The sequence below is a fragment of the Pecten maximus genome, chromosome 12 (genome assembly GCF_902652985.1).
Source record: "Pecten maximus chromosome 12, xPecMax1.1, whole genome shotgun sequence".
Lineage (NCBI taxonomy): Eukaryota > Metazoa > Mollusca > Bivalvia > Pectinida > Pectinidae > Pecten > Pecten maximus.
Window position 1 is genome coordinate 31,653,830 of NC_047026.1, and position 27,563 is coordinate 31,681,392.

Sequence of the window (27,563 nt, forward strand, 5' to 3'; positions counted from 1 at the left end):
GCACGCCTTTGCTAATGCCTTACTAATCACAACAGGTTTAAAGTATGATTGGTTGATCATTAAAATGGTTTTTATCCTACTTATAATCATAACATGGAAGCTGCTCAAATCACTATTAATTGGGTTGTCCATAAACAAGAGGCCTAAGAGGGCTTGTATCGCGAACCTGGATATTTCAGTGATTATGGCAAAATTTAACACTTCCCATTGGACCCATATAACCTTGACTTTTTACCCAGTATCATGACCTTGATCTTTGGTAAGTTGACTCCTTGTTTCATTGAAATTCATTCTGACCAACAAAAAATTCATCAGTAAAAAGAAAGCAAATTTGATCTTTTGGCCTAATTATGACCTTGACCTCGATTTTTGACCTCAGTAAGTATTTTTTGTGAATTGAACATCTTGACAAAATTTCCTGTAAATCAGTTAACAAATAGTAAAACTAACAGCCAGGAATCAAATTTGTAGGTGGACATACAGATGGTGAGGACTGACAGTGTGATTGCTAAAGGGCGTGCATATCTTCGCTATATGAGGACCTTAGATTATAACAAAATCCTGTCCTTCCAAAAACAGAAAGGTTTTAAAGAATTAACTAAATTTCCCCAATGGGGCCCAAACCCTCAGGGACACCTGAGACCCACCATTTATATGAAATTAACTTGCTTTAAACTGAGGATGGCTCAGACCATATTTAGACTCAATCCTGCTATTGAAACAGCTTTAAGAAGAAGGATTTCCTCCCGCCCATCAGACTCGTAGGAGTCCAGCTACACTGTTTATACAAAATGGGTTCCCTTCCACCAAAGCATGCATGCTTTATACCAAATATTGACTTTCATTCCTATATAACAAGAAAGATTTAAAAGAATTCCCTAATTATTTATTTCCCCTATTGGGCCATGCCCTTCACGATCATGCCCCTGCTGGATAAGTTCAACCATTTGTGCTATTTTGAATCCCCACAACCGAGGATCATGCTACCTTTAGGCCTTGCCCCTGGGGTGTACAGCCCCACCATTTTTACAATTTTGAAACTCCACCACCTGAGGATGCCTACAGTCAAATATGTATGACATCAAGTGCTTTAGTTTTAGAGAGGTCATTAATTTGAATCCCAACCATCTGGGGATGCTTCCAGTCAAATTAAGATAAGTTCCAATCATTGATTAGAATTGTTTGAAGATATTGTTTACGTACCAACAGATGAGAAACGTTGTTCGGATACATGATAGACACCATCAGATATGGTGTTTTGGACCAGATGACCTAGCTAATAAAACTTGTTACTGATATTACTTGAGAACTACTCGCAGGATGAAAACTTGAAGTGTGGCTTCACCTTGGTCTCTTGTTGTATCCATTCAACTTTGAGACTGATATGGCAAAAAAAATTGTAGACAGGTAGCCATCTTGAATTCCGAGTTGTGTGTGTTTTTTAATGGCTGGGGACCTTTTTTTTTTTTTTTTTTTTTTTGTTTAACGTCCTTTTAACAGCCAGGGTCATTTAAGGACGTGCCAGGTTTTGGAGGTGGAGGAAAGCCTACGGTCAGTACCTGGCAACTGCCCCACGTAGGTTTCCAACTCGCAACCCAGAAGTGGAGAGCTAGTGTTAAAGTGTCGGGACACCTTAATCACTCGGCCACCGCGGCTGGGGACCTATACTACATCCTTGTATGTTTTATTGGTTAGGACTTGTCCACTACACACACTTGTGTTTTAGTGTCAATAGGGACGTTTAAATTGGGGACCTGTGTGCCACACCCTTGTGTATTTTAGTGGTTGGGGTCCTGTGTGCCACATCCTTGTGCATTTTAGTGGTTGGGGACCTATTCGCCACATCCTTGTGTATTTTTGTGGTTTGGGACCTGTGTGCCACACCCCCTTGTATGTTTTAGTGGTTGGGGACCTGTGTGCCACACCCCCTTGTATGTTTTAGTAGTTGGGGACCTGTGTACCACATCCTTGTGTATTTTAGTGGTTGGGGACCTATTCGCCACATCCTTGTGTATTTTAGTGGTTGGGGACCTATTCGCCACACCTTGTGTATTTTAGTAGTTTGGGACCTGTGTGCCACACATCCTTGTGTATTTTAGTGGTTTGGGACCTGTGTGCCACACTCCCTTGTGTATTTTAGTGGTTTGGGACCTGTGTGCCACACTCCCTTGTGTATTTTAGTGGTTTGGGACCTGTGTGCCACACATCCTTGTGTATTTTAGTAGTTTGGGACCTGTGTGCCACACTCCCTTGTGTATTTTAGTGGTTTGGGACCTGTGTGCCACACATCCTTGTGTATTTTAGTGGTTTGGGACCTGTGTGCCACACTCCCTTGTGTATTTTAGTGGTTTGGGACCTGTGTGCCACACTCCCTTGTGTATTTTAGTGGTTTGGGACCTGTGTGCCACATCCTTGTGTATTTTAGTGGTTTGGGACCTGTGTGCCACACATCCTTGTGTATTTTAGTAGTTTGGGACCTGTGTACCACACTCCCTTGTGTATTTTAGTGGTTTGGGACCTGTGTGCCACACATCCTTGTGTATTTTAGTGGTTTGGGACCTGTGTACCACATCCTTGTGTATTTTAGTGGTTGGGGACCAGTGTGTGCCACATCCTTGTATGTTTTAGTGGTTGGGGACCTGTGTACCACATCCTTGTGTATTTTAGTGGTTTGGGACCTGTGTGCCACGTACACTCCCTTGTGTGTTTTAGTGGTTGGGGACCTGTGTGCCACACCCCCTTGTATGTTTTAGTGGTTGGGGACCTGTGTGTGTTTATATATATACCTCTGATATCACTTTTATCAATAACATCCCAATCCTCTCCAATTTCCTCCGTTGTATCTGTTATAGTTAGGGGTTTGACATCTCTAAAGCTGTCATCAATCACATCACGTAAGGACACAAACATCTCTTGGTCACCAAGGAAGTAGGAACAGGAACAGGCCTCTGCATTATCCTCCTTTAATTCATACAGAGTGTTTTTGACTAGTGATTTATATGCCTTCTTTTCGCCCCATCCACTAGATCTACAGCCATCCAAAAGAATAGTCAAAGATGTTGCCTTCCTCTCGGCAGTCATGAACTCAAACTTTGAGTGACCCTTCAGTCATGTTATAGCCCTACGTCCTACCACTAGACCACTATGCCTCCTAATAAATATTATATGTGAAAAATCAAGTGTTCAAAAGTGCTCTCTAGGTGCTGAACAATTCCTGTGTCTTAGTTGTATAATCATACTAATGGAAGATTATCATGTGGCGGTTAAGAAAGGATACAGTGTTTAAGAAAGGATAAGGAGACGGATTAATACAAGTTTTAAACTTGTTTCCGAATCTCATTCAAATTATGATTGTATGATTGTGTATTGTATATGTATGAATTGAATAAATAAAATAAAGTTTATCGATTAAGAAAGGACAGAATACAGGGAATGCGAATATGTGAATGTAATAGAAAAATGCAACATTTGATATATGACACTTACGACTGTGACAGAATTTATTGAAGGGCTGCCCTCACATACAAGATATATGTACACAGGTATTGAAAATTATTTTGTTTCTAATTGCTGGAGAGATCACTTTGTAAAAAAAATTTTTTTTTTTTTTTTGGCTATATTTCCTTTATAGGATCCCTTTCTCCTTCCCCAAGGGTGTCATGTCCTTCATTTATACAACATACAACATTGCAAAATAATTCTCCAGTCCAAATTTCATCAAAATCCATTAAGTTGTTCAGGACTGGTAGTGATTTAAAAAGAGCTACCAGTACTTCAATTTCCCCTATTGGGCTCCACCTCTTTGGTCTTAATTGAGCCACACTGTGCATTTATAAAATGTTAGATCTTCTTTGCCCAATATTCATAAGCTCAACAGCCCTTCGAATCCAAGCAAGGTGAGTTAAAAATTAAGTTGTTAATGATAATATTATTACAAAGGGCAGTAACTCAGTAACAGTTGAATAATTCCCATTTTCCAACTTGTCCGCGATCTTGTTGATATATGGCTGAATACAAAGTTTCATCAAACTATATGATATTTACTCCAGTTATTATGTTCACGAGGTCAAATAATAATTTCATTACAAATGCCAATAGCTTTGTAAGTTACTGTTTGATAATTTCCATTTTCGAACTCATTCCAGATCTTCTTCATATATGGCTACATACAAAGTTTCAACAAACTTGCTTGATATTTACTGACCAGTTATCGTGTTTACAAGGTCTAACGATAATATTATTACAACGGGCAATAACTCTGTTAGTTACTATCAAATAATTCCCACTTTTGACCTCATTTGAGATCTTGTCGATGTAGGGCTGCATTCAAAGTTTCATCAAACTTGCTGGATATTTACTCCAGTTATTGTGTTAACAAGGTTATTGTTGACAGATGGACACTGGATGCCACGGTATAGCAGAAGCCCACCTCGCTCTTTAAATTGGACCAGGGGAGCAAACAAATGAGTTTATTCTTAACCCTATATTTGGCAACAATTTAACTACTTATAGAAAACATAAAACATCATACCTCCTCTTTTCAGCTTCACCAAGACATCAGATGTAGACTTGCTGCCATCTCCACAGTACAGTTCTATACATGGTCCATCTCCTGTTCTCCACCGACGTCCAGCCAGATTAGAGGATTGCTGTGTGGCTGATCCTTGTCTGTCAGACCTCGATGTTTTCCCTTCAGTCACATCAACTTCCTGTTTCACCATGGTCACGTGACATCCTGTATCCTCACCAACTCCCACCATCATGTCCTGTCCCTGTTTTGATTCAAAGAAGTCTTTGCTGACCTTGTCTTTAAGCCAAAGGTTTTTTGCTGTCACTGTTGCGGTGTGTTTCTTCACATCATCACAAGCTTTATCCAGTGTTCCATTTGGACCTTTTACTATCCATCCCTGTTTTTCTTTCTTCTGGACGGGACGAATTTCAACACCATATTTCTTTTCTATGCTATCAAGATGATCTTGCAGTACTTTAGCACAGAGTTTTACTGTCAGGTATCCAACTGGTGTGTACTGAAATGTTTTTGTTCCTACTTGTGAGAAATCTTCTTTCATCTTGTTTAAAATTTCTAATACAACATCTGTAACATCAGAAGTACATACCAGCTTCATTGAACTTTCCTGTGTTGTTATGACAACCCTGCCATTGTATCTCTCCTGCAAGACACGTACCTCCTCCTGTACATCTGGTGAGTTCAAGAATAACCTCCATGTAGGGACGTCTTTCTCAAATTCTCTGTAGAAAATGGCAGACTGAATCACTTGGAGAACTTTCTCCTTGTCGGCTACAGTAGCATACACCATTGTAGTGTCTTTATCGTGTTCAAGGTAACATGCCAGATGCTGACATCTGATATAACATTCCTGTATATGGTCCAGTACAGTTCCGACTCCTAACATGCTCACCTGCTCAGGTCGCATATCTCTGCTGGACAAGTTAACTTTCTCTTTCTCTATTTCCTTCAGCTGACTCTGGATATCTGCTTCAACTCTAATGACAGTCGTCTTATCTCCAACAATTTGTAGACCGTGACTGCCATCTTGTTCTAATTTCAAATTTTTAAATTTTTGTCTTAAATCTTCTATTATTGGTATGGATGACAAAATTTTCGTTTGAAGTCTACCAAGCTTTAATGTAGCAGTGAAGTCTGCCTCTGTTTGATTTCCATCATTTCTGGTAGAGACATTTTGACCTGTTTGGCCCTCTGTACTGCGGGATGTTGTTGCCATATTCTGTGCTCCAACACTCTGTCCTCCATGTGAATCTCCAATGGGATTGCTATAAACCTTAGTCTGAACTTGAACTCTGTCAATGTTCTGATCCATTGGTTCACTTGTTGACACCTGTGATGGACTGTTGACATTTTGTCCTGACTCATCATTCCATCGTTCCTTGTATCCTATGATTAACATAAAATACTGGTGTATTCGGTTGCAAGTTTAATTATAATAATACATCTGTAGATTTTTGTTTTTGTAAAAGTTGGCACACTGCAACTTAACTTTTATCAAGATTAAATAAATTTTGAACACATTTCTAGTGCTTTTTCAAATAAATATAATTCACAATATTGTTCATGAAACGGAATTTATACCTACATGTGCAAATCACTTGTGTGCTTTTTGACAGTGATATTTAGGTTACAGACCAAGAGCAGCTGTAATCTACATTCTAAATTGATATGTTCCTAAATTGAAACAAATGGGTTAAATAAAAGTCAAAGCTCAAATTTTAGGGCAGAGAAATTAATCCAACTTTTGGTATAATACAGTATATTTCCTCATCTAGGTTAACTCATGCTCCAAAGTTCCAGTAACAATCAATTGCAGCGTAGGAGAGACAACCCGGATAAATTAAAAATGTTTGAAGATGAACACAACACAATACTATTATACTCTTTCCACATGAAATTCCCAATGGGACACGAGTTAATTACTAAAGCTATACATACCCCCAACCAGAACCCACTAAAAATAGTAACATAGACCTTTAGCTTGACACTGACCAAAAAAACCAGAGTCTCAAACTTTTCCGAGATGTTATGATCCTTTATCATTTCGTGAAGTATGATCAAATTCCCTCAAGGAAGGCCGCTAAAGTACTGATGATCTTTGGCATTACTGACATATGTACAAGATGGCCCATATTTTAGTTCCCTCGGGTTAACCTAATAATCTTATGAGAAATTCTTTCTAAAAAGCAAAATTCTAGTAAAAGGTTAAAAATATACTTTTCCCAATAAACGCCTACTCTGAAATGATAATCTTGAACAAGTTCTATAACTCTTATATATTTTCCTCAAATACAGGTATCTGAAGCTTGGCACACCAGAAAATAGCACAACTACTACTGTTACTACAACCTACACAATACAACAATTACCTGGTACTGTGTTGTCAGATTGGCTAGATCCACTTTGTCTGGACTGTCTGTTATCTGATCCACTTTGTCCTGTCTGTCTGTTATCTGATCCACTTTGTCCCGTCGGTCTGTTATCTGATCCACTTTGTCCTGTCTGTCTGTTGTCTGATCCACTTTGTCCTTTCTGTCTGTTATCTGATCCACTTTGTCCAGTCTGTCTGTTATCTGATCCACTTTGTCCTGTCTGTCTGTTATCTGATCTACTTTGTCCTGTCTGTCTGTTATCTGATCCACTTTGTCCTGTCCATCTGTTATCTGATCCACTTTGTCCTGTCTGTCTGTAATCTGATCCACTTTGTCCTGTCTGTCTGTAATCTGATCCACTTTGTCCTGTCTGTCTGTTGTCTGATCCACTTTGTCCTGTCTGTCTGTAATCTGATCCACTTTGTCCTGTCTGTCTGTAATCTGATCCACTTTGTCCTGTCTGTCTGTTATCTGATCCACTTTGTCCTGTCTGTCTGTTGTCTGATCCACTTTGTCCTGTCGGTCTGTAATCTGATCCACTTTGTCCTGTCTGTCTGTAATCTGATCCACTTTGTCCTCTTTGTCTGTTATCTGATCCACTTTGTCCTGTCTGTCTGTAATCTGATCCACTTTGTCTTGTCTGTCTGTTATCTGATCCAATTTGTTCTGTCTGTCTGTTATCTGATCCACTTTGTCCTGTCTGTCTGTTATCTGATCCACATTGTCCTGTCTGTCTGTTATCTGATCCACTTTGTCTTGTCTGTCTGTTATCTGATCCACTTTGTCTTGCCTGTCTGTAATCTGATCCACTTTGTCCTGTCGGTCTGTAATCTGAGCCACTTTGTCCTGTCTGTCTGTAATCTGATCCACTTTGTCCTGTCGGTCTGTTATCTGATCCACTTTGTCCTGTCTGTCTGTTATCTGATCCACTTTGTCCTGTCTGTCTGTTATCTGATCCACTTTGTCCTGTCTGTCTGTTATCTGATCCACTTTGTCCTGTCTGTCTGTTATCTGTTCCAGTTTGTTCTGTTTGTCTGTTATCTGATCCACTTTGTCCTGTCTGCCTGTTATCTAATCCACTTTGTCCTGCCTGTCTGTTATATAATACACTTTGTCCTGTCTGTCTCTTATCCATATCAGTATCTGTATCTCCAACATAGTCTCCTTGTAACTTATCCATTTTCGGACTTCCTCTTACAACATCAGAAATAGCACCTCTCTGCTGAGTAAGAACATCCATGGTGATCTTCATGGCACCACGTTCCCCAGCCAGCCAGTAGTTGATGTTATCACCTGACACTTCATAGCCAATCACAATGCCCTTCTGGTAGCTTTCCAATGATGACAGAGTTTCCTTGACATGGTCTATGTCCCAGGATGTAGAAGAAATATTCACAGCTTGAAGTTGATAACACAGACAAGTAAGGACACGTTTTACACTTATATCTAAAGGAGCTGAGGCTCCTTGCTGTGGACAGACAGAAGGAGGGTATCCATCTCTTGTCACCACAAGTTTTAGTTCAGAGAGCAAAGCCTGTTTTACTGTATCCAACTGCAAATCAGAATGAAACAGATGATAGAACTTGACAAATTCTTCTTCATCCTTTTCCATCTTCAATACATTCTTTCTGGACTCCAGGGATATTAAGTTGATTTTAAAATTACCTGAATAATCCAAGTTGTGGAAGTCTGGCCCAGATTCTGTCCTTTTTTCTAGAAAATATAGGATTTTGATAATTTTGAAAATTACATTACACATTACAAAAAAAAAACAATTACAAATACATTAACAATGCAATCATAATAACACATTAGGTTGATCGAGTATCAACCTTTCTGGAAGTCACTCAGATACAAACTGGACTTTACTTACAACAGGTATTTTTTTAGCATCTCTCACAATATAGTTTTTGTTGCAAGAGTTCAGATAAATAAAACATTTGGAATAAGGTACATTTGTAATACTGATTAGTTATCACTGTGAAAGGTTTTGGTTTTACACAAAATCAAGTTAATACCTTTTACATTTATCAAAATGCTAGCAGGCATATAAATGCTGAGCTTCATCAGTAGAACAGTGACTTGGGAAGCTGAAGATCATGATAGTATTAGTAATCTCTGTGAGAACAGTGAACTAGGAAGCTGGAGATCATGATAGTGATCCCTGTGGGAACAGTGAACTGGGAAGCTGGAGATCATGATTGTATTATCTCTATGGGAACAGTGAACTAGGAAGCTGAAAATCGTGATAGTGATCTCTATGGGAACAGTGAACTGAGAAGCCTATCAAGTTCCAAAGAAATCATCGAAAAACAGAGGATCACAGGGGAAAAAATCAAATACTGAAATAAACAAAGGACAGTTATTACATTTGCCATAATAATTGAATTAAGATGGGTGCCTACACCTGCGTGTGCTCCTTCAAAAGTGTTATCTTTCTTCAATGGAACTCACAAGTCTTTTAAGCAACTTTTTGTATCAAGCTTGCAAGAATTCGCGATGTTTTGCCGACTGGCGATATACAGCAGAAGAATAGACTACATTTCTATCAACTATTTGTACTGATTAGTAGTTTATAGCATGAAGTGTACATTTTCGTCCAGGGTGAATCCTGTAAATGCTGTGAATAATACCTTATCCAGTACTGATCTGTGTTGGGCTACAAAGACAGCATATGTTGTCTGAATTCAGACAAAAATACAGCAGGATCAAATGCCATAAAAAACAAATCACAATCCCTTATACTTAGTAAAGAATGAAGTGTAGTAAGGGGCGATAACTCGTTATCGTTCCTTATGGAACGTAATGATAGTATGAGCTAATTCGCGATTTTTGCCGGCTATTGTAGCGATTTGGGAGCGGAAAAAATGGCACATACAATTATGGGCTTTTGAACCATTGTAAAACTCAGCTCGATCTAGGTCTGGATGTATCTGGTATCCCTGTGGAAATTCGTATTTATGAGATATTTTGGGTCAAACATGCCAAAATCGTCACTTTGACTAAGAGGTTCTGTTTAAATCGCCCTCAAAATTCCGAAAAAAAATCCAGAAACATATATGATGCACATGTAAATAGATAAATGTTTCCTGAGGAAAACGGTCTGTTTAGTTTTTTGATATCTTTAACAGAACGGTCACAAGATTGTTTTTGAAAATGGCCTATTTTATCGACCTTCTCAGTATTTTTCCACTCGACAGGGGTATTTTCCTATAAATAGGCTGCCTGTTTTGATGACGCAAGACTGGGCATTTCCTTTCCGATTAGCAGGGTTGAACAAATTGATCGGATCGGATACAGACTTATCAGCATTAAAATCATTATAGATCAACTGGTTTTATATTTGTTTTGCTCGAGTCACCTTGATGATGTCTTTCAAAGCCTGCATTAACATAAACAAATCCGTTATGATTAATGTATGAAGTTTATACGTAATGGAATTATTAACACATGTGGTTTGGTCGGATTGTCCGCATATATAAAGGAAAGCTATAGAATAACGCCATCCTGAACTCATCGGGTATTGTCACTGAAATGATTCCCAGAGGAGTTCCGGATGGAATAACACCGGGGACTTCACGCCGCTTACTCGTTCAACTCCAGGCTTTAGCTGCAGTCTAAGTGAGTTGTATTACATTTTCCCGTCAGGACCACAGGCGCTTGCATAGAAAATGAGAATTTTGTAGAAGTCCAGATTCTTCATTTACATACGAAGTTGAAAGGTCATGTGATTGTATAATCAGCTGCCGCCAGGTGCACTTTTGGGGGTCATTTCCGCATGCATTTTGTCCGGAAAACACTTCGGCTCGCTGAAGAGTTTTGTCCAATTTACGATTATTTGAAGAGTTTTGTCAATGAATGATGATTTATAATCATAAATTATTTATCATTTTGAATGTGAGAGTACCATGCATGCACCGTATATGACAGTACACTGGAAAAGCAAACGAAGTCAAGAATGCCTATTCTGCAATCGCATTCACGTAGTAGGCCTAGATATTTTATACTTGAAAATTAAAAAAAAAAAAAATGATAAATGGGAAATGGATTCACATACTTTTGTCACAAAGGTAGAACAAAATGCTTATTTATAGATTTACTTTTGTCAGGTTACTGAAATCTGGACGAACAAAAAGAAAAGTGAATCACGAATAAGACTGTCATCAGGTTACCGGAACGTATACATGTGTACATGTACCAACATTACTTACTTCAGACTTGTTCATTTCTTTCTACACATTTTACAAATATCATGTTGTCGTCAAATAGGAAGATCATACTTCTAGACCTGCCAAACGATTTGTACGTTGTGATCGATGATCCATCATCAATTTATTTTCATTTCCCACAATGTTAGATTTACTGTTTGTCAGAAATTCTTCGAGTTCAATCAAAATTTTATGAGTATACATACAAGACTCGGGACTTATCTATAGATCTATCACTGTATGATTATTGAAATATTGAGGAGTTTCATTTTATTTTAAACCCCTTTTTATTCAAATTTTCGAAACAGTATTACTTACTTACTTGATTTCGATTTTAATAAACTTGATAACATTTGGCCGCTTAGTGTCAACAATCAGGGGCGGACACAGGATTTTCAATTAGGGGGGGCGTGTGAAATTATAGGGGGAGGGGAGGGGGTGTCCAGGGTTACTCCCCTTAAAATTTTTTAGCAGGTAAATGCAAAATCCTGCATTCAAGTGTATTTCACGATAGATTCATACCTAGTGTGTTTTATAAAAACAAGTATATGAGAGATATTTTTTAATGATTTTATACTATCATTTCGCTGATTGATACGGGAATTTGCTTTTTGAGATACCCTTACTTTGACAATTTTAGGGGATGGGGTTGGGTGGAGGGTGGGGGGCTTTAAATCCGCCAGTGACAATGTCAAAGAGTTTAACGCATTGTAAAGTATTCTTCTATTAATGATTAAGCTGGCTGAAGTGCTTACAGAATAAAGAAACTGGATTTAAATGAGAAAGAAAAGAGAATAGTTGAGGGGTAGTAGTAGTTATTTTGTGTCAACGCCAGAATTTTATAGTATTAAGGGCTAACGCCAGAATACCCAGAATAACCTCTTATTCTTACCGATATTGTGTGTGGTCTATATATTTTTAACTAGTCATGTAGTGGTCCATTTTTTTAATTGAAGATAGGCATAACCCTAAATAGATGGCAAGTTCAATAAAAAACAAAATATCAAACAACTATCAACTATTACCCCATCCAAATTTTAACTTCGAAACAGTTCAACTGATACTGCTTGTTCATGGTATACGTATAATGTCCCGGCCCTGTCTTGAACAAGTTACTGAGCACCGTTACATGCAATCTTTCGTTTTCAAAATGAAGTTCAACAACTACCGAAATGATGCAGTTGAAGAAAAGAAAAGGACGATCTCATCACTGGCATTAAAACATGCTATCTTGTTAGTCCGTGATCTCGCAAACGACGTCCTGTACATGCACATGTAAAATAAAGTATGCCGAGATGACCCCCAAAAGTGCACCTGGTGACAGTCGATTATATAATCACATGACCTTTCAACCTCGTATGTAAATGAAGAATCTGGACATGCAGGCTGAGGGAGCCGTTTGAAAAATGGCGTCTGAGCGAGGAATTCGGTGATGTTTTCATGGATAATTGTGTGTAACGATTCGTATTAAGTGACACGGTAGGTTAAAGATGAATGTTTCCTGATGACAGTTGTATATAGTGTACACCGTGTCAGTTTGAATAAATGTGTTTTTTAGTCGATTGAAGTGAGATGGGGTGCCGTTTCGCTCGTAGCGGAGTTTCCGGCCTTGAGCTTAACAGATTACACATACCACTGTCAAATAGAAAAAATTTGAAAATCACATTTTCTATGCAAGCGCCTGTGGTCAGGACCAGGACTTTTTAATATCGTGTCATAATAAAAGTGACATTGGAGGTTATAGCTCTTCTACTATGACCAAATTTGTTGCTTTACAGGATCAGTATTAATTAATTGTCAACCCAGACCAGCGTTCAATTCTTTTCTATAACAAATCTAAACTCGTACTGAGTCGTAGGCTTCCAGTAGTGCCAGCAGGCCTACTGTAGTGTAAATGTTACGTGTTCATTAACGTTTTGGAGACGGGCGACGTTTAAATATGTAACATCTTATTTCTTTATTGTTTGTTTGTTTAATGAAATTACTGTGTCGTTAGTTTATGCTTTGATGTCTTGATCAGCTGATATTTGCTTATGTTGTGGAGCAACGACGTTTCGAGAATCATATCTCATACATATTAGCTTACGATGACACGAACTTTCAAGGAACTACCGTACATATACTTCAGTACACAATAGAAGTATATTGAACAATTCTTTTTCAGTAATAGAAGTTTTTTTTTCTCAAATTTTTAATGAAATATTTATGTTCTAATGCTTTAAATTTTGAAATTAAAGTCTCTGACCTGCCCTTTATTGAGATGAATCTTAGGACAGTGTCAAATTATATCATCTTTCGCATTAATATATAATGAAATAAATTTTCCAATATATTTAAACCTTTCACTTTTATGCACCAAAGAAAACTAGAACTGTCGCCAGGATGGCTGACTAATACCCCCGCAATCTGCACGAGTCAATATTGGTGAATTGGAACTGTTAATTAGAGGCTAACTAAGATAACCCAGTAATATAGTGACCAGTTGCCATAGCAACCATAATTTTGGAGAAAAAAAAAGTGGCATGCACATCTACACATGGTCCTCAATATTTGTGAGAAGTTTCATTGAAATCGGCCCTTCGGTTTAGGAGGAGTTGTCAGGACAAACAAAGTTATGGTTCTTATCAGAAAACCTGTTTATAGTGACCAGTTGCCATAGCAACCATAATTTTGAAAAACTAGAATTGTCGCCAGGATGGCTGACTAATACCCCCATTCATTGAAATTGGCCCTTCGGTTTAGGAGGAGTTGTCCGGACAAACTTATTAAGTTTTGGTTCTTATCAGAAAACCTGTTTATAGTGACCAGTTGCCATAGCAACCATAATTTTGAAAGAAAAGAAAGTGGCATGCACATCTACACTTGGTCCTCTATATTTGTGTGAAGTTTCATTGAAATTGGCCCTTCGGTTTAGGAGGAGTTGTCCAGACAAACTTATTAAGTTTTGGTTCTTATCAGAAAACCTGTTTATTGTGATCAGTTGCCATAGCAACCATAATTTTGAAAGAAAAGAAAGTGGCATGCACATCTACACATGGTCCTCTATATTTGTGTGAAGTTTCATTGAAATTGGCCATTTAGTTTAGGAGTTGTCCGGACAAACTTAAAGTTATGGTTCTTATCGGAAAACCTGTTTATAGTGACCAGTTGCCATAGCAACCATAATGTTGAGAAAAATAAAGTGGCATGCACATCTACACATGGTCCTCTATATTTGTGTGAAGTTTCATTGAAATCGGCCCTTCGGTTTAGGAGGAGTTGTCCGGACAAACTTAAAGTTATGGTTCTTATCGGAAAACCTGTTTATAGTGACCAGTTGCCATAGCAACCATAATTTTGAAAGAAAAGAATGTGGCATGCACATCTACACATGGTCCTCTATATTTGTGTGAAGTTTCATTGAAATTGGCCATTTTGTTTAGGAGGAGTTGTCCGGACAAACTTAAAGTTATGGTTCTTATCAGAAAACCTGTTTATAGTGACCAGTTGCCATAGCAACCATAATTTTGAGAAAAATAAAGTGGCATGCACATCTACACATGATCATTTATATTTGTGTGAAGTTTCATCGGAATCGGCCCATCGGTTTAGGAGGAGTTGTCTGGACAAAATGCGTCTACAGACAGACGGACGGACGGACAGACAACCTGATTCCAGTATACCCCCCCTAACTTCGTTGCAGGGGTATAATAATATGCAAGAAAGCTGTATTGACAAATTTAAGCTAAAATATTGTCAATTATTATGTCATATTAAGTAAAATTCAGTTGTTTTTGGTGTATTATAAGAAAGATGTCATGCATTTTTTTTATCTTTTGAAATTAAGTTAATTTCAACTTATTGCAAAAAAAGTATAAGATGGGAAATTATTTGACAAAATCAAAGAGTTACCAGGTTTTAGCTATAACAATTTTACAAAATAGTTGACTTTGAAATTTCATGAATTAGTAAATTTTCAAGTATCTATAAGTTGCTTTATCATCAATTCCATAATTGACATATTCAACATATTTCAACCCTTTGCTTACATATGTGCCAAAGAAACCATGTGCAAGAAACCTGTTATATCACATTATATATAGTTAATTATCTAATTTAGGGTGTGGAACCATGTTGTAATTTTGTTTTATCTTTTGAATTTTTAATCAGTAATTAAAAATTACCCCGGTACCAATATTTTGTTATCACTATTTTATAAAATAGTTTTTCTTCAAAATGTCATCTGCATACAGGTAGCAATTGGTACATTTTGAAATATCTTTGCTTTAATACCATACCAACATATTTCAACCTTTCACTTACATACATGTATACCAAAGAAAGCAATGTGCAAGAAACCAATTCTGACCAATGTATACTAAAGTTTTTTGAACTATTGTGTATTTATTGTGTCGCGATAAGTTAAATTCAATGTTGGGGCGGGGAACCATGTATTTTTTTTTTTTTATCTTTTGAATTTAAAGTTTACTTATATAAAGGTATTATAGAAAATTATTCGATATATTCAAACAATGACCAGGATTTAATGATAACAATTCTACAAAATAGTCTTCTTCATAATGTCATCTGCACACAGGTAAAATACAGTAACACAGGGACTAGTGTACATGCAAATAGTTTATATGTTTCTTTTTTTAGGCCAACACCACTATACATGTATGCAAATATTTACATTAGGAAGGGTGTTCTAAATTCTTGGTCAAAGACCGCAGTTAATTTCCCTCTATATTCTACTGAAGAAACAAATTCAGAATTTTGAAACTTAAATAGAATCTGGTTTTAATTTCAGCTTGTAGAACTATTCTCTTAATATCAACTATTTTGATATTGGGATAACACCATTTTCTTTAATTTTCACATCTTTTACAATTGCAACTGTGACAAATAAGAATTAAAAAGTTTTAAACAGTTACTGTAATTGCAGGCCTTAGACCGCAAGTAATTACCCTCTATGTTCTACTTTAAAAAAAACGTCATTAAAATGTTTTTGAGACTTTGCATAAAATATGGTTTTCATTTCATATTGTATAACTATTCTCTTAATTTCAAGCCATTTAGATATTAAGAAACACATTTTCCATAATTTTCACTTCTTTGGTATTATTGCCACTGTAAGATAGTTTATTAATTATTTATTATTGAGGGGCCGCGGTGGCCGAGTGGTTAAGGTGTCAAGACACTTTATCACTAGCCCTCAACCTCTGGGTTGCGAGTTCGAAACCTACGTGGGGCAGTTGCCAGGTACTGACTGTAGGCCGGTAGTGTTTCTCCTGGTACTCCGGCTTTCCTCCACCTCTAAACCTGGGACGTCCTTAAATGACCTTGGCTGTTAATAGGACGTTAAACCAAATACACCAAGTTTGTTAATATTATATTTATAGAAAAAGTATAGAAAAGTTTGAACAGTTAAAAAAATTATCCTGCAGAAGAAAAGGGAAGCTGAAAATCAGGCCGGTATGTGCTGTCGTGGTTGTGACTTTGGACAAGACCACTTTACCCTTATTGCGCTGAATGGCATGCGATGGACCTCTTGTATGTTGTTCAGTCAGGTAGTCACCAACTACTACAAGGAGACCCAGCTTTAGACTTAGGGATGCTACTTATTTTTCAGAAACCGGGCAAACTGATCTACACTGCTACCTGATAAGAAGTTTAAAACATTTATTTCAAAAGAAAACATTATTTATTTGCTTGGTAAGCTTCATTTTCATCAATTATTGCTCCCTTTCCTGGATGGCATGTGGACAGACAGGCCTCCTGCATGTTGTTCAGACGTAGTCACTAACTACTACAAGGAGACCCTGCCTCAAACTGACTCAGCTGGCTATTCACAGGGTGGTAAACCAAGCCAACAAAGCAAATATATATAAGAGTAAGAGATAATTGCCACTTAATTTTAAGAAACTGGACAAACTGGTGTACACTGCTACCTGATAAAAGGCTGAAAAAAGTTATTTGAAAATAAAAATATGATTTATTATGCATGGTTAAGCTTCCTTTACATGAATTATTGTTCAAATTCACACAAAACAATTTAAAACTTGCTAATTACCTAATTTTCATCTGCGATAGAAAAAGGGAGATAACTCGCTCAACTGTTCTTGATATTAAATTACCTGGGTAATTATACTGTACTATTCATATTAATGCTTTTCTAGATATTTTCCTTATGTTCTATTCATGATCGATCAATTATCGATATGATGATGATTGATCATGAACTTATTAGTTATTCCCAACACTACTGAAGAAATTTCCAAATAAAAAAAAAAGACAATCTCCCAATTTGCTCGACATGAACCACTGACAAAGACACTGATACTGACTTTGAACTATGAGGAAAGTCTCGAAATATCAATTTAAGGAAATGGCTATGTCAAACAAACAAACAATTTTTCTTCTCTCATTTGTATCATTATGCTTCACTGGGGAATTCATACAAAAATGGGATTTTCCTTGCGCAAGTGCATGTGATTTATTAACAATTTTCTCCAAGATTGATATTGGGGCGAGTCAATTCCCATCAAATCTTGGATATTCCTATCTGAAAGAGTTAATCCTATTTTTTTCGAGGATATTTGTCCAAATGAAGATATTGTCGAATTGCAAAGAAATTTGGTATGTGGGTACATCATGGGACACTGGTTACTCTTTTAACCTCACTTTTAACCTTTTTTAAACAAAATGACAGCCATTTCCCAGCCTCTGATTGGTCTAAATTAAGATATTGTCCGATTTTAATGAAATTTGATATGTAGCTACATCATGGGATACTGGTCCCTCTGTAGTCTGCTCACATTATTTTCAAGTTTTACAGAAATAGTCGATATTTCCTGGCCTCTGAATGGTCCAAATTTAGATATTGTCGGATTTCAATGAAATAGGGGTATTATGGGACAGCAAATTCAATATTGTGGGTTTCATTTCCTTGGCAACAAGACAGTTTTACTTATTTTTGTTTAACGTCCTATTAAAAGCTAGGGTCATTTAAGGACGTGCCTCGTTTTGGTGGTGGAGGAAAAGCTGGAGTACCCGGAGAAAAACCACAGACCTACGGTCAGTACCAGGTTACTGCCCCACGTGGGTTTCAAACTCGCAACTCTGAGATGGACAGCTAGGCTACCCTAGTGATAAAATATTGGGACACCTTAACCACCTCGGCCCCAGCGGCCTAACAATTAACACATAGTCTTCTCATTGGTTGAAATTTAGATATTGAGTGATTTTGATGAAAAGTGCTGAAACAGAGTTATCGCCCCTCACTACGCTTCATTCTTTCTGTGACATCCTTCAGGTGTCACCAAACTAGTAGCAACTACCTAATATTTGCTTATAATCCATCCAATTTTTGTGATTCAGTGTTTCCTATTACGTTTAGATGGAAATTCATTCGACTGATAGGAATAAACATCGCAGTCGCAAAAAAGAGGTGTCTTCAACCACCTCTGAGCAAATGATAGGAATAAATTTACAGTAAAACCCTGTTATATTGCCACGCATTATACCACAAAACTCACTTATCGCCATGAATTTATTCAGAACGGATTTCCTCCCACGCTAATGCACCGGTTTAACCGCCAAACTCGCATACCGCCATCCGCCATCATATTTCCAGAACAAACGGTAAAAATAATATCATCTTGACCTCATTAATATCGCCAAATTTAGTCCAGAAGGACGTGTATTTATATGTTATTGTTACTTGACTGACTACCGACTGACTGATTAGTAGCTGTACAACCATGTGGCTAGTGCTTTGTGTTCATGCTTTCTTTAGGTACAGGTAAATTTCGTAAGTTATGATGAATAAAACTGACGTTTGTGATACCACTTCACACTTTGATATATTATGCAACTCTGTTACTGCAGACACAACAGTAAGATGTCAGATATACAGAGGTATCGTACCACATGATGACGCAATGTTAACAATAACCAGAAACCCTGCACAAAGATCTGAAAACAAAATATTACTCTTGCGAGTTAATGATGAAACGTTGTCAAATTTCTAGAACACAAGCATTCTACAGCTGAATCAGACATTTAGAAATGTTTATCTCTTCAACAGTTTGTTTTGTAAGTTTGTCGGTTGAAGGCAAAACAGATGACAATTGATACGTTTTTCGGCGCCGGGTAGAACATGCACAGTCAAACGAGGTAACAGTGAAATCATGTTACGATTACTAGATCATGCGATGCAAATTATGATGATATTCTCGGGAAAATCATTAGATTTAATTCTATTTATTATCAAAGCATATATATGTGTAAAATTCGATGCAATATTTTGATATGAATAAATTGTTTTTGATTTTCAAAGTCGTCAGCTGTTATGGAAGCACTATTCATAGTGTGTGGACAGTAAAGTTGGGTTTGAGCGGCAAACCTGATATACCACCTAACTCGTTATATCGCCAAAATCGTGGAGAACAGAAGGTAGCGATACAGCGAGGTTTTACTGTAGTTCTATTGCTTTGGAAAGTATGTAACATTTATAATGTTTTATAGGAAAAAGAAGAATAAATTGCATGAAAAAAAGTTTCAGTTAATCTTAAAGGAATTACATAATGGATATTTATTAACTTCCTTATCTAATGGTATTTTATTTAGAGTTTTGAAGACAAAATAAATTAGCTGCATGTTAATGTGTATAATGTGAAAAGAGGCCCATGAGTTTTGAAGTATTTAAGTTAATTTGTAAGCGACTCTTTTTGGCCCCGCCCATCAGCCCCAGGGGGTCAGTCAGGGCCAATATGTGCATACCATTAAACTGTCATCCCATGCTGATCATGTTAACCAAATTAGAATGAATTCCAATAGAAATCCAACAAATCATAGTCAAAATTGTGATTTCTCTATATAGACAATAGTAAAGTTTACCCCCTCCCCAGGGGCAAACGTGAGACCACAGGGCCATGAAATTCACAATTTGGTAAAGCACCTTAAGACCATTCCATCTATGAGGAGTGTTTGATTCCAACATATCTGAGAGTAGAGAAGAAGATTTTTGAAGTTTTAGTCAATTTGACACTTTTTGGCCCCACCTCTCAGGCCCCTTGGGGGTCGGGAACATATAATTCACAATTTTATATGACCTTTAGCCATGGAAGCTTCCTTCCAAATTTGATTGAATTCAATTCAGCACTTTAGGAGAAGAAGTTGATAATGTAAAATGCTTACGACGGACAGACGACGTACGATGCACGACGCTGGACAAAAGGCGATCGTAAAAGGTCACCTGAGACTTCAGACACAAATATCGATTTTTCTCAAAATTCCATTTTCTTAGTATTTTTTAGACAGGGTCATATTTGAGCATATTCGGGATTTTTTGTAAAACAAACTATTAGACAAAATATCTTTTCTCTTTCAAATTTCGGCTCTTCATGGCCTAGATAATCAGTGATCTCTTATGTGTACAGAGGGAATTCCCAGCATCTTCATCTGTAGAGCTATAATCAGATCAGGAAGATCATAATCAGCTTCCAAACTGATTATAAAGGTGATGGCCCCCGGGTTCTTAAGCTATCGGACAGCTGGAACTACAGGTCTCTTGTCTGAGTACAGTTATACTAATACTGCCCACAAACCACAATGTACCTATATAAAGTGGTTGTAGCAGTTATACATATAACATGAGTGGAGTATACAAGGTTTACAGTTGATAATTAAAGTACAAAGATGATCTGTTCAGAGTTTAGATGACCCAGTTTGGATATTCTCTTTTTCTTAACATTTAACTATTTCTACAGAACTTATAAATACCTCTTGTCCTTGTTACAGGGGTGTATCCACTATGAGCACCACCTTCACGATTAAAGTCACCCTCTTGGTCAGCTTTCTTTCCTTTGTAATCATCATTCCTACTTTGTGGGTAATCACACTTGGGTTCATACATATCATGTGACAGAGGTGATGGTCCACTTGTAAAATTCTTATGATGTGAACCTTTTTCTTTATTTCCTGAAAACTGCCGTTGGTTTACTGCTGTTTGACTGGTACAGATATCTCCTGGATCCTCTTTTGGGTTGTCTCCCTTGCTTGCACCATCAGTCTGGCCAGAGCCTCTGTCCACCGAAGGATTACTATGGGGAACATCTGAATTTGAAGACATGTTGATACTTTTCTGAAAAAGATAAAAACAAAGTTAAATACATACCGAGTACATACATATGTACACCTGGCAAAAAAGTATAACAATTTTATACAAAAAGAATTTCTAAGACTATAGTCCTTTTGTCGGGCATTATAATGTACATATAATGTATTGTCACAACTAAAATTACACTAACCTTGAAAATAAATAAACTATAAATGTTATTAAGTTCATCTGAATAAATTGGCTGGTCCCTTTACATGCATGCTAATTAAGACTCAATTCAACACTCATGACCTAGCTCATCTGCAGACTGCATATTTTTTATAGAAAATTTTATGAAATCTAATCATTTCATGTCCTTTTACCACATATTGTTTGTGAAACTGTGTAATGTAGCCTAGAAGGTAAATAACTTTAAACAACTTTATTTAGAAACAGAAATAAAACACCGGTCAAATAAAATTGTATGTACACTATATATACTTATCAGGTCTTATATGATCCTTTGCATTTATTTGTTTGAAAATTACATTTGTAAAACAATTAATTTGATCCTTACGTATATTTAAAGTTTTGAGGTAGTTATAATCAGAGCATGAAATTGAATCTGGTATTACCAAGTAAGTAGGTCGGCGCCTACCCCCTGTACTCTGTGTACTATAGTGTACGTTTATTATTGTTCATCATTTGAAAGTTGTGTATTTAATTCAAATATAACTGTAATTCATTCCTTTTCTTATACATATATATTTCATCATTTTATAAAATGAGATTCTCGCGAGTCGACTTGATCGTAATGCTAACCTTACCAAAAACGAAACTGAAAGTACGCAGTCTAATCGTACAGGTTTGCAGTGTCTGAATTTATGCAATATACTGATTTCTTAGTAAGTAAATGATGTGTTTTGTACTCACTTCAGGCTATGCTTTATCCATATACAGCTGTCTCGTACATATTGTCGATTTATTTTGGAGTTATCTCTGTTCTTGTCTCACCTAACATCAACCAGGCTGCATGTCCGCCTCGCGAGGTATCAGGAAAACCGGTCCAACTAATTACAGCCCGGTGCTGCCCGGCACTGCCCGGTACTGCCCGGCACCGCCCGGTACTGCCCGGTGCTGCCCGGTACTGCCCGGGGAATATATATTGACCGCCCGGGCTTTTATTTATATCCAAACACTATTTAACCTATTATATATGGATAGATGGTAGCTTAATCAATAATATGGCAAAAAATGGTGAAAATATATTAATATTTGACAGAGTTATAGCTATGTGAAATTAGCGATCTCGCAACCTAGCGCTCGGGATGAGCCATACTCTTGTTATTTGCATTTATACGACCGCCCGGGCTTTTATTTTTATCCAGACACAATTAAAACTATAATATATGGATAGATAATAGCTTTATCAATAATATGGTAAAAAATTGTGAAGAAATATCAATATTTCACAGAGTTATAGCTACGATCTCGCAACCTAGCGCCCGGGATAGGCCATAATCTTGTTATTTGCATTTATACGACCACCCGGGCTTTTATTTTTATCCAGACACAATTAAAACTATAATATATGGATAGATAATAGCTTTATCAATAATATGGTAAAAAATTGTGAAAAAATATAAATATTTCACAGAGTTATAGCTACGATCTCGCAACCTAGCGCCCGGGATAGGCCATAATCTTGTTATTTGCATTTATACGACCACCCGGGCTTTTATTTTTATCCAGACACAATTAAAACTATAATATTTGGATAGATAATAGCTTTATCAGTAATATGGTAAAAAATTGTGAAAATATATCAATATTTCACAGAGTTATAGCTACGATCTCGCAACCTAGCGCCCGGGATAGGCCATAATCTTGTTATTTGCAATTATACGACCGCCCGGGCTTTTATTTATATCAAGACACTATCAAAACTATGATATATGGATAGATAATAGCTTTATCAATAATATGGTAAAAAATTGTGAAAATTTATCAATATTAGACAGAGTTATAGCTACGATCTCGCAACCTAGCGCTCGGGATGAACCATAATCTTGTTATTTGCATTTATACGCCCGCCCGGGCTTTTATTTATATCCAGACACAATTATAACTTAATATATGAATAGATAATAGCTTTATCAATAATATGGTAAAAAATTGTGAAAAAATATCAATATTCCACAGAGTTATAGCTACGATCTCGCAACGTAGCGCTCGGGATGAGTCATAATCTTGTTATTTGCATTTATACGACCGCCCGGGCTTTTATTTATATCCAGACACTATTAAAACTATAATATATGGATAGATAATAGCTTTATCAATAATATGGTAAAAAAATTGTGAAAAAAATATCAATATTTCACCGAGTTATAGCTATGTGAAATTAGCGATCTCGCAACCTAGCGCTCGGGATGAGCCGTAATGTTGTTATTTGCAATTATACGACCGCCCGGGCTTTTATTTATATCCTGACACTATTAAAACTATGATATATGGATAGATAGTAGCTTTATCAATAATATGATCAAAAATGATGAAAAAATATCAATATTTGGCAGAGCTATGGCTATGTGAAATTAGCGATCTCGCAACCTAGCGCTCGGGATGAGCTATAATCTTTTGCATTTATACGACCGCCCGGGCTTTTATTTATATTCATACATTATCAAAACTATTGCATATGGATAGATAGAAGTTTAATCCTTAAATATGATCAAAAGTGGTGAAAAAAATATCAATATTTGACGGAGTTATGGCTACGATCTCGCAATTAAAACACCGGAAACAGCTGTTCACTGTCCGGGCATTTATTATCACTCATACATCATTAAAATTATATTATTAGAAGATGTGTTGATTTAATTAATTAGTAATACGGTCAAACAATGGTGAAATGTACGGCCGGGCGGTAGCCAAATACCAATTATAACAATTATAAAAGGCCGGATTTTCTAAATCGCCGTAACTCAAACAATTTTACAGATATTTTCATAATTCTTTTTGATTTTACTTCCTTGACCTATACACTACATGTTCTGTTCATCGGTGGGGATATTTAACCACGCATGAAAGCCCGGGCAGTAAGATGTACGGCCGGGCGGTAGCCAAATACCAATTATAACAATTATAAAAGGCCGGATTTTCTAAATCGCCGTAACTCAAACAATTTTACAGATATTTTCATAATTCTTTTTGATTTCACTTCCTTGACCTATACACTACATGTTCTGTTCATCGGTGGGGATATTTAACCACGCATGAAAGCCCGGGCAGTAAGATGTACGGCCGGGCGGTAGCCAAATACCAATTATAACAATTATAAAAGGCCGGATTTTCTAAATCGCCGTAACTCAAACAATTTTACAGATATTTTCATAATTCTTTTTGATTTCACTTCCTTGACCTATACACTACATGTTCTGTTCATCGGTGGGGATATTTAACCACGCATGAAAGCCCGGGCAGTAAGATGTACGGCCGGGCGGTAGCCAAATACCAATTATAACAATTATAAAAGGCCGGATTTTCTAAATCGCCGTAACTCAAACAATTTTACAGATATTTTCATAATTCTTTTTGATTTCACTTCCTTGACCTATACACTACATGTTCTGTTCATCGGTGGGGATATTTAACCACGCATGAAAGCCCGGGCAGTAAGATGTCATATTATTGTTAAAGCTATTATCTATCCATATATTATAGTTTTAATTGTGTCTGGATAAAATTGAAAGCCCGGGCGGTCGTATAATTGCAAATAACAAGATTACGGCTCATCCCGAGCGCTAGGTTGCGAGATCGCTAATTTCACATAGCTATAACTCTGTCAAATATTGATATATTTTCACCATTTTTTGCCATATTATTTATTAAGCTACTATCTATCCATACATAATAGTTTAAATAGTGTTTAGATATAAATAAGAGCCCGGGCGGTCAATATATATTCCCCGGACAGTACCGGGCAGCACCGGGCAGTACCGGGCAGCACCGGGCTGTAATTAATAGGACCCAGGAAAACCACTTACCGACACGATAGAGTGGAATCACGAGACCATAAACCAATGAAAGTCACGAATACCCGATAACTTTGGACCAATCAGCACACGTACGCGTCTAAGCTCGAACTGGAGGAACTATATCATATACTGTTAGTTTTACTGTGCTTTACAGAAACACATCTAAATCCTGATATCTCTAACACTGACATACAATTAAGTGGCTGTGTGAAGTTAGCTCAACATACGACATACGACATTCAAAACTTCATATCTTGTGTTTTTACCAGCCAACGAGATAATTTTTGAATGTTCAGCGGCTCAACATACGACATACGACATTCAGATTTTGAATGTTCAGCCGCTGAACATACGACATACGACATTCAGATTTTGATTTTGAATGTTCAGCGGCTCGACATACGACATACGACATACGACATTCAAATTTTGAATGTTCAGCCGCTGAACATACGACATACGACATTCAGATTTTGAATGTTCAGCCGCTGAACATACGACATACGACATTCAAAACTTCATATCTTGTGTTTGTACCAGCCAACGAGGTAACTTTTGAATGTTCAGCGGCTCAACATACGACATACGACATTCAGATTTTGAATGTTCAGCCGCTGAACATACGACATACGACATTCAAAACTTCATATCTTGTGTTTGTACCAGCCAACGAGGTAACTTTTGAATGTTCAGCGGCTCAACATACGACATACGACATTCAAATATTGAATGTTCAGCCGCTGAACATACGACATACGACATTCAAAACTTCATATCTTGTGTTTTTACCATCCAACGAGGTAACTTTTGAATGTTCAGCGGCTGAACATACGACATACGACATTCAAATATTGAATGTTCAGCCGCTGAACATTCAAAAATTATCTCGTTGGCTGGTAAAAACACAAGATATGAAGTTTTGAATGTCGTATGTCGTATGTCGTATGTTGAGCTAACTTCACACAGCCCAATTAAGTTCTCATCCTAATATTTATAGGCAAGATAGATTAACTCACTTCGGTGGTGGTATCAGTATATATACCAAACATAACATTTTAGGTACCCATAGAAAAGATTTAGAAACTGAAGACATTGAAGTATTAATACTTGAAGTAAGCACACCAAACAAACAAAAATCTTCTTTGTGGCCTATATACATGTAGACCTCCAAATTCTTCTGTTGATTACTGGAACAAATTTGATAACTGTCAGGATATTCCTACTATGTTACTATGAGTTTACTATGGAGGTTACTCAACCGTGACAGTTCATTCATACACCTGTAATGCATGTGCTGTTCCATGAAATTAAGTTCGGTTGTTTTCGTAAGTATTCGGTAGTTCATAGGGTGGTCATCGGGTTGGATGTCACGTGGTGTAGGGCTATATAAGGCACGCACGTGCTCTATGCGGTCTTTCGAGTTCGTTGCTCAACACTACATACACGTTGATTTATATCACCTCTGGAATGGCTAATGTGGGCACTAAATCCGAGGAAGATTTGCTTTCTATCCATGAGGATAATGTTCTACATGTAGACGAGGAGCCTAGTGCTAACGTCAGTGATAATATTAGCATTGTTAGTAACGAGGACGCTGTTTCATTATTTAGTACCACTCTTCAAAAAGTGCTACAAAAACAGACTCAGGAAATTTTAAACAGTGTACGAGGTACGTCCGCCACACAGGCCGTTGGGAATTTAGATACCAAAGCTTACGAGTTTAAGCACGAAGGGCATAAATTTCAGTTTGCTTTTAACACGGAGAGGTTAGCGGGTCTTTCTAAGTTGGAGAGTGTCTTTAATTCTTTTCATTCTGACGATTTCGGCAAGATTTTAAAGGAGGAGTGCGACGCCTTAAAACACCGAAATAAACTGTTAAAAATCGCCGACCGCCATGGCTGGGATACCGTGCACGAGTATTTGGACCATCCTCTTGCTGACGACAATGACGACGCTATTAAGTTACGTGCTGCTGTTAATAGGGCCACTAGGAAGCGCGCGAACGTCAGTCGGGGAAAGCCCTACGATAGAAAACCAGCTGGCAGGGGTCAACAGGGTAATTTTGTGCCAAATGACTTTTTTCGTGGCTTTAACGGGTCATTTGAACAGCAAACTGGACAGAGCGTCAACAGGTCTAAACATATGGAGGGTTAAAAGGGACATAATTATACGTTTAACTTTTCTTGTTTGTTTAACCATTTAACTTATTGTTTGGATTATTGTTCCTTTATCTTTTATTTTTTCATTTCTTTATTTTTACATCGTGATAAGTGTTGATATTTAATTTCTTTTATTCATCGGTAGATAGTTTGTGTTTCTTTGTTTTATATTCCT

The 27,563-nt window shown here is 37.1% G+C and overlaps 1 protein-coding gene across 1 annotated transcript; it reads right to left on the reverse strand.

Moving 5' to 3' along the window:
- Nucleotides 1-3,134: 3,134 nt before the first annotated feature.
- On the reverse strand, nucleotides 3,135-22,223 carry LOC117338990. Its single transcript, XM_033900355.1, has 5 exons — nucleotides 22,123-22,223; nucleotides 20,874-21,234; nucleotides 8,116-8,613; nucleotides 4,532-5,914; nucleotides 3,135-3,151 (listed from the first exon to the last, which is right to left on the reverse strand). Exons 2-5 carry the CDS (start codon nucleotides 21,220-21,222, stop codon nucleotides 3,135-3,137), a joined length of 2,247 nt encoding a protein of 748 aa, XP_033756246.1. The 5' UTR covers nucleotides 21,223-21,234; nucleotides 22,123-22,223.
- Nucleotides 22,224-27,563: the final 5,340 nt, after the last annotated feature.

Excerpts from the sequence above, each read along its gene's own strand:
- LOC117338990 (XM_033900355.1), bottom strand. The coding sequence starts at position 21,222 with ATGTCTTCAAATTCAGATGTTCCCCATAGTAATCCTTCGGTGGACAGA. Across the intron at positions 8,614-20,873 it reads CCCTGTAACAAGGACAAGAG|AAAAAAGGACAGAATCTGGG; the intron begins GTATTTATAAGT and ends TATATTTTCTAG. Across the intron at positions 5,915-8,115 it reads TGTTCTTACTCAGCAGAGAG|GATACAAGGAACGATGGAAT; the intron begins GTGCTATTTCTG and ends TGTTAATCATAG.